Raw genomic sequence first — 7,899 nt, forward strand, 5'->3', positions numbered from 1 at the left:
CACAACACACACACGTCTCATTCAGTCCACAACACACACGTCTCATTCAGTCCACAACACTAATGTGTCTCATTCAGTCCACAACACACACACATGTCTCATTCAGTCCACAACACTAATGTGTCTCATTCAGTCCACAACACTAATGTGTCTCATTCAGTCCACAACACTAATGTGTCTCATTCAGTCCACAACACACACGTGTCTCATTGGCGATCCAGACCAAATTTGGCCATATTTTTGGTCAGACTCTGAAATTCTTGAAGTGCAGAGTCAGATTCTTGAAGTGCAGAGTCAGATTCTCGTATCCTTTTTTTTACATTTTCTCTTTTTGTATTGGATCGTGCAGAAAGGAGAGTGAAAGGTAAAAGCAAGAAAGGGTCAAAATAATAATGATGCTGCAACGTGTTATGAGCCAGATTCACAATATTGCAAATCATCAAGTCATGTGAAACTCATCTCTTTTCCAGACATCTCAAGAGTGTGGATTTTGGCATTTACTTATTTTGGGTATGATATACAGTATAGCGCACAACACCATAATAGCCTCTTACATAGCAGTTCTCAAGTGGTGAGTTCCAGTAAGCAAGAGTTTTCCGTTTCCCCACTTACACCTTCTGGAGCAACTGGCATGGATCCAGCTCATATGCCACTGCACCTACTGAATTACAAGAATAACCTGAACACCACATGGAAAGGGACATTCACTTTAAAGTAACTGAATCACAATTACAAAAGCAGCTGCACTGGTGAGTCATATAAGGCGAATACCAATTAGCAGGATGTGTCAGCTTTTATTTTAGTTAATTAAGTTTATGTAGACAAAGCATAAGTCTCAAAAATAATACGATAATGTTGAGTTTTACCAGAGGTCTGACAATCACCCTTTACTGTATATGAGTTTTTAAAGGCAACATAAGGGACAAAGAGGTTGGACAGTTGCCGTCTCAATTGCTGGTGCATCGGCTGCAAACACGGCAATATTGAGAATTAGAATATCATGACATCATCCCAAACAGGAGCAGAAGTCACAAGTAGACTCTCACCAACGTTTACTGAAGGACACTGGATACTATGTACTAAACAGCACCACAAACTAAAGTACGGCCTCAAGAACTACCACACAGTTGAATCAACACCTCTGTGACACAGTCTCAACACAAACTGAGCATGAGCTTCACAACACGGCTATTTAGGGCAGGCTGCCGCAAAACCTCTTGTATTCACAGCCAGAACCCAAAGACGCATAACCTGGTGTAAGGAGCTCAAACCCTGGCCCACTCAGCAATGACAAACAGTAATAATATGGTCTGATGAATCACCGTTCCTTCATCCCTCAAAGAACTAGACGTTTTCCTTAAGGAGAAAGGTCCACTATGATATCCCACTACACACACAGCCACCGAAGCTGCTCTGCACTGCTCCTTATGAAGGATTCATATATTGTAAGGTGTTTCCGTTCTTCTGTATGTACAGCTACTAATTAGTCACCAGAAATAGCATCGCTAAAAAGGAGCTGACTAAAAATATCCCGGAATAGCAACAGCATATTCTTTGATGACACCTTTGAGCGGCTGGGATATGGATGCGGTATGAAATGTTAGGAGTTCAAAAGTTTGGGAAGTCTCTGAAGTCTTAACCCACAGCCTTGGTGTCCACAAGTGACTATTAAGTTCTGTTCAGCACCTCCCGTTCTTGACCCCATTATTGACCTCACATGGGAGTGCGATGGCTGTTATAGGAATAGGAGGTTTCTCAGTTCCTCTGACAGGGGAGGGTTGATGCGTTTCCCTCGGTCTCAAAGCGGGGAGTGTGGAGGTGGTGTTGGGGGGTTGGACGGTGGTTGCATGTCATTGCTGGGCCTCCTCCTGGACGGCAGGGGGCTCCACCTGTGCGGCAGCTGCCTCCTCATGCTCCTCCTCTTGGGCTTGTGCGGCTGCCTCCTCTTCTCCTCATCGCTCGCCGCCAGCTGGGCGCGGTCGCTCAGGGTGTCCGAGGACTCGTCGATGTACGCCAGGTTCTCCCCGAAGAAATCCAAGAGTTCACAGCCCGCCGACGAGGCGGAGGCGAGGGGATGGGATGGGAGAAAGACAGGGGTATGTCCATGGCTGTCGTGTTTTCGTGGACATACCCCTGTGTCTCTCTCTGGAGCTGCGTCTGTGGCTCTCAATCCTCCCTCTTCCCTCCTGCCGCTGACTGTCTGGCTGGGCTTGAGGCCACGGAGCCCCGAGACGGAGAAGGAGGAGCAGGAGGAGGCGTCCGATCTGGAGTCAAACGAAGACTCGGACCCGGAGAGGCATCCTCCCTGCATGGGCGGGTCTGGTGAGTCCAGCTCTGAGGCGGAGTGGGCCACGGGGAGGGAGAACGAGCGGGCCAGCGAGTGGGAAAACGTCCTGATCTCGGCCTGCGTCCCCATCCTGGGGTCCACCCTGGCCCCCTGCGCTGCTCTGGGTACCGTCCCCCCTCCGCCACCCCTGACCCTGGGCCGCGGCTCGGACACAGCCGCCCTCTCGAGAGATGCCTCCAGCCGGCTCATGGAGTTGGAGAGGCCAGCCCAGCGGTTGGGCAGGTGTCCGTTCACGGATCCCCCGCGCACCCAGTATCCCAGAGTCCCCTGGGCTCCACGTCGGACGCGCCGGCGCTCGCTGCGTTTCCAGCGCCGGCGCTGGAGGAGGAAGGGGTCGTTGAACTCCAGAGGGTTGGGAAGGCGGAAGTCCATGGACATGTTCTGGATGTTCTCTGTCCATTCCGTCGCATGGGCTCTCAACTCCTCCATCTGAGAGGCAGCGACAGAGACACAGAGAGGAATAAGCAGTCCAAAAGAGAAGAGTATAAACAAGATTAAGTGCACCTCTTCCCGCACTTGGTGTACATTCCAGGTTGTCTAGTCAAGTCAATTTTATTTATATAGCGCCAAATCATAACACAAGTAATCTCATGACACTTTTCATATAGGGCCAACAATTGAAACAATTCCCACATGGGCAAAGCACTTGGTGACGGCGACAAGGAAAAACTCCACCTTTAAAGGAGAATTTCGATATTTTTCAACCTGGACCCTATTTTCATAATTTTGTGTTTTTAACAAACTAATTTGAGCAGAAACTTGTTCACCCTCTCTCTTCCTGTTTCTGTCCAGCTCCCAAATGCCTTGTCCATATTGTCGAAATCAGCTAAATATTCAGCCATAACTTACAAAATCTTTCAGCTACGCTTTCGGTTTACTCCAATGGGTCAATACTGCACCAATTAAAAAAACATTCTGCGCAAATTAGTTCAAAATAAAAAAGAAAATTGGGTCCAGGTTGAAAAATATAAAAATTCTCAAACGGGAAGAAACCTTGAGCAGACCTGGCTCTAGGTGAGCCCTTGACCGGTTGGGTTGAGAGAGAGAAAGACGGAGGGAGGGAGAGAGAGAGTGAGAGAGAGAGAGAGAGTGAGAGAGAGAGAGCGAGAGGGAGAGAGAGAGAGAGAGAGAGAGACACCGATGTCTTGTGGAAATCTCTCACCTCAGCGCGGGTCCTCTTGGACAGCACCCTCAGCCAGTTGCCTATCATGGTGAGGATGGAGGCAAAGTAGGCAAGGCCAAACACTATCCACGCCAACACCAGGGGCTTGAAGAAGTCGTCACGATCCTCACCTGGACACACACAGACAGCGGACTTAAAGAGTAGCTCCCTGCGAGGTCAATCTTAAATCTCCACAGGGAAACTCTTCTTCTGTCTCTCGCACCCTTGTTTTGAAATGAGACAAGAGGTGTATTCATTGATAGGTGTATTGCATGTAGTTTGTTGTGTGTGTGTGTCCATCCATACCTGGTACAAAGTCTCCAAAGCCGACAGTGGTCAGAGTGATGACCACAAAGTAGAGCGCCTCTAGAAAAGACCACTTCTCCACTTCCCAAAACACCACCGTCGGCACGGCGAGGAAGATCAGACAGCCAATCAGGATGGAGAGAACCGCTGAGATCACGCGCACACTGGTGGGGCTGACCTTGCGTTTCTGAGAGAGAGAGATAGCAGAAAATAGAAAGCCAGAATGATTGATAATGATTGCACTGATTTAAGAGAATAGTAGAGGAGAAGAGGAGGAGAAGAGGAGAGGAGAGAGGGATGAAATTGAGATACCATATTTTTTCAGGGGTTCAAGGCAAGCCCTGTAGGAAACCCTATTGTAAATTTCCGTAAACTGGAACATCACAGAGACATGAAATTTGACCCAATGACAGATATGGGTGGCTAGTTTATGCTCGGGAAATATGTACGCAATCAGCCTGATGGGGGTGCTATAGAGAAAAATCAAAAGTTTGTCTGATTTACACACAATTTCTTTTACCCATGTTCAGCTGACCTCTCACTACACATTTGCCTCAGGGACCCCCAAGGTCCACCTGGAAAGTCTGAGTTTCACCGGCTGCAACTCCACACCCGTTTGTTCAACTTCACACCCGTTTAACTCCACACCTGTTAGTTCGTTTGCATGAGTCCCTGGTTTATTCCCTGGTTTAAAGGAATACTGCATATTTAGGAGTGGAAGTAGTACCCCAAATTAGAGGAGTGGGTGTGACCAAGAGTTCAAATCATTAGTTCAAATCCCCAAACAGAAGTTCTGGGCAGAGGCGGTGAATGAGTAACACTCTGCCATCACTCAACAACTAACAGCTGTACTTCAGCTCCAAGGAGTGAAAGAGTGCAACTAGCAGGGCCGTGCTGAAAACAGCCATGCAAGCTCAGCAGAGCTTCCCTGTATATAAATAAAGTTTAAAAATATATAGCGCTCGCAGAGACGTTATTTTCTGCAGTCCAGTCTCTAGTTTTTGTGGGTTTTGTGTCAGCTGCAGCTTCTTTCAGCAGTTTTTGTTTGTTTGTGTTTTTCTCCCCAATTGTACTTGGCCAATTCCCCCTGTTGTCTCGGTCGTTGCTCCACTCTCGAGTTGTAGACTAGCACAGGGGTTTTCAAAGTCTGAGACTGTGGGCCTCCCCCCAGACAAAGCTTGGGAAAAGGCGCCCCCTCACTCAATTCCTGGATGCCTATGGGATCATGATCATGTTATTTGATCCTAGTATAGACATTCAACAGTTGAGCCAAGATAGCCTAATATTGCTGTTTGACATACTTCAGACTACACCAAATACATAAAAAAAAAGTCTGTCTGAAGGCATTTATTTGTTTCTGACTCTGGGAAAGTGTTAAAATTCCACAAAACTACTGTATCTCTGAACTACCTCTTTAACCAAATCACACACATTTAGACTATTCTATATGATCTCCTTTTGATAACATAACTAATGTATTATTTTCACTTCCATTCACTGAGCCTCCCCTGAAATTGCTTGGAGCCCCCCTAGGGATGACTCCTCTGGACTAGCTGATACATTTCACCAACAAGACGTAGTGTGTGGGAAGATCACACTATTCCCCCAGTTCCCCTTCCCCTGAACAGGCACCCCAACTGACCAGAGGAGGCAATAGTGCAGTGACCAGGATTCATACCCTACTTCCCACCCACAGACACACCAATTATGTCTAAGAATGTCTGACCAATCTTGACACTGGGTCTCCGCGGTGGTAGGCGAGTGCTTTTACCACTTCAGTACACTACCCAGTCGCCAACTCTTTCGGCATTTCTTTATGTTGATTTTGAAAACATGCTTCAAATCAATAGGGTGGCCAAAAGCAATTCTCTCAAAACTACAAGCAGGTGCATTTACACAGGTGAGGAGGTCACCTCAATGATGGGACTTAAGAATTAAGGCCCGACAGAGACTTATAAGTGCATGAGGTGGATTCTTCAAGTTGTGAACTTTGATCATGTTAAACTCGGCATAATGACTAGCTTTCGATTCAAACAACCTGCACTGCATGCATATGTCTGGTATTTGGGCGGTGGGGGTTTGATTAAGTTTAATTTAAATAAATTAAAATTAGCACTAACGGGGAATAAAAATGGGATAAAAAAATGTTATTTGTTGTTGTTGGATCAATTTGGACCTGTAATATAATGTGGAAAAATTGAAATAAAAAGACCCTGATGACAGTGTAAATCCAAATGAGGTTTGGTTCCTGGGCGGGACAGATCATTCTCACCAGAAAAAGGGTCTCAATCTTGGCCACAGCTCTCCGCAGCACCGTGCCCATGTGGTCACTCACTCCGGCTAGCAGTATGCCAAACATGGGGATGCCCACCAGGGCGTAGCACACGCAGAACAGCTGGCCAAACCATGTCCGAGGAGACAGGTTCCCAAAACCTGCGAAGGTGAGACCACAAGCACTTTCAGTTTTAGAGAGGTTCCTTTAAGGTTCCTCATTTAATCAGGAAGGTTTCTTTATATTTGATCCATAAGCGCCTATGCCCCTATGTCCAAGAGAGCAAGGGTTTCCAAAATGTGTGTGTTGTTGACGACTGCCATAATGAAGGGTTCGCTGTTAGGTCATTCATACAAAAGACGCTGTCACTGGTTTAACGATAGAACTCGGTACTCTTCTGCAAGTTTGGGAAACAACTTGAAAATCTCCTCCGAGCTCCATTAGTCTCACTTTATCCACTGGGAACGTAAACAGGCCAACAAGCGGAAGGAAGTGGAGCTCCACCGGGCTCCACTTCCTTCCATTACGAGAACTTCCGGTTAGTCATCCATTAAACTCGACAGGGTGATGACGGGAGACCAGATGTGTGAACACTGTGACAGTAGTAGCCATTGCGTCAAGTGCACCGCATACAACATTCTCACACTGTAAAGAAATAAAACCTTTGTATCAAAAGCTCAAACATCCAGAGAGTCTGTTACCAACTCTTTTGCAGTGACAGATTAGAGTTTTGGTTCTATAGTTTCTCAGTTGAGGAGAGAATCATGTTCACAATTAAGACTTTTACAAAAATCTGTAGAATATTACAGGAATAACAACATGCACTCTAGTGGATTTTCCTTTTAGTTATATTTTCGTTTACAATAAGAAATCAACTCATGTCAGATAAGCAATCTTTCCTAAACCAGGTCTTCACTTGAAGGCATCTGTCGTTTAAACACAATCTTGACCTATGCTTATTCCACTGGTGCAAGATGTACTTTTAAGGCTATTTCATCATGAACAATATGATCCGTAGTCGTACCGATGGTGGTGATGATGGTACCACTGAAGAAGAAGGCAGAGACAAAGCTCCAGCGGGTGGTGAAGTTCTCTTTGCTGGCATCCAGGCCTGACTCCACTACAGACGCCACCACCTGCAGGGAGCACATGTGGATAAGGTTGTTGGCCCTCTCATACAAATGTGCATCCTATCTAGACCTTCTCATAAGAGAGCGATGGTGAAGAGAGAAACCGAACCTCTGCGTGTTTTATGTGTCTATTGTTTTTTTATCGTTTTAATGCCTCTGTACACGAGTAGGTGTGTGTGTCCCTGAATACCTTAACGAGCTCTTGGAATTCCAGATTGTCGACACAGGTGTGGTTGTGGAGGAATTTGTCCTTGGTCTGGAGCAGCAGGTCGTACGCCCAACTCTCCCTGGGGGTCTCCAGGTTGCTGAAAACGAGCGCTCCCATCACCAGGTACAGCACGACCCCTAGCAGCATGGCCAGCAGGGTGAGGCACCGCATTTTCTCCCCGCCACCCCCCCACCCCGCCCGCTTCTCCGGGGGTCGCACTCAGCAGGATACAGTGGGGTCACAGTGGGGTCACAGCCGGCCATAAACAGGAAGTTCCTTTAGAGACGCGCTGTAGGTGTGAGAGCGCAACATGTGTAAACAACACGCAGCAGAGGTGGCTTTCTGGGAAGGCTGACAGATATTAACATTTTTGTTTTATATTTATACGTCTTTGTCAAACCAAAACCTGAGCGCCGGTTACCGACAGGAAAAATTAGATAAAGGTTGAGTTAAAGTTGAAAAAAGTTGTTGTTT

At 46.8% G+C, this 7,899-nt stretch overlaps 1 protein-coding gene across 1 annotated transcript; it reads right to left on the minus strand.

Annotated features, from left to right (window-relative positions):
* Positions 1–1,798: 1,798 nt before the first annotated feature.
* On the minus strand, positions 1,799–7,596 carry kcnk4a (potassium channel, subfamily K, member 4a; the record flags this gene model as incomplete). Its single annotated transcript, XM_083651803.1, has 6 exons — positions 1,799–2,776; positions 3,510–3,640; positions 3,816–4,002; positions 6,088–6,248; positions 7,112–7,223; positions 7,408–7,596. 6 exons carry the CDS (start codon positions 7,594–7,596, stop codon positions 1,799–1,801), a joined length of 1,758 nt encoding a protein of 585 aa, XP_083507929.1.
* Positions 7,597–7,899: the final 303 nt, after the last annotated feature.

This window comes from Poromitra crassiceps, assembly GCF_964638095.1.
Source record: "Poromitra crassiceps genome assembly, chromosome: 15".
NCBI lineage: Eukaryota > Metazoa > Chordata > Actinopteri > Beryciformes > Melamphaidae > Poromitra > Poromitra crassiceps.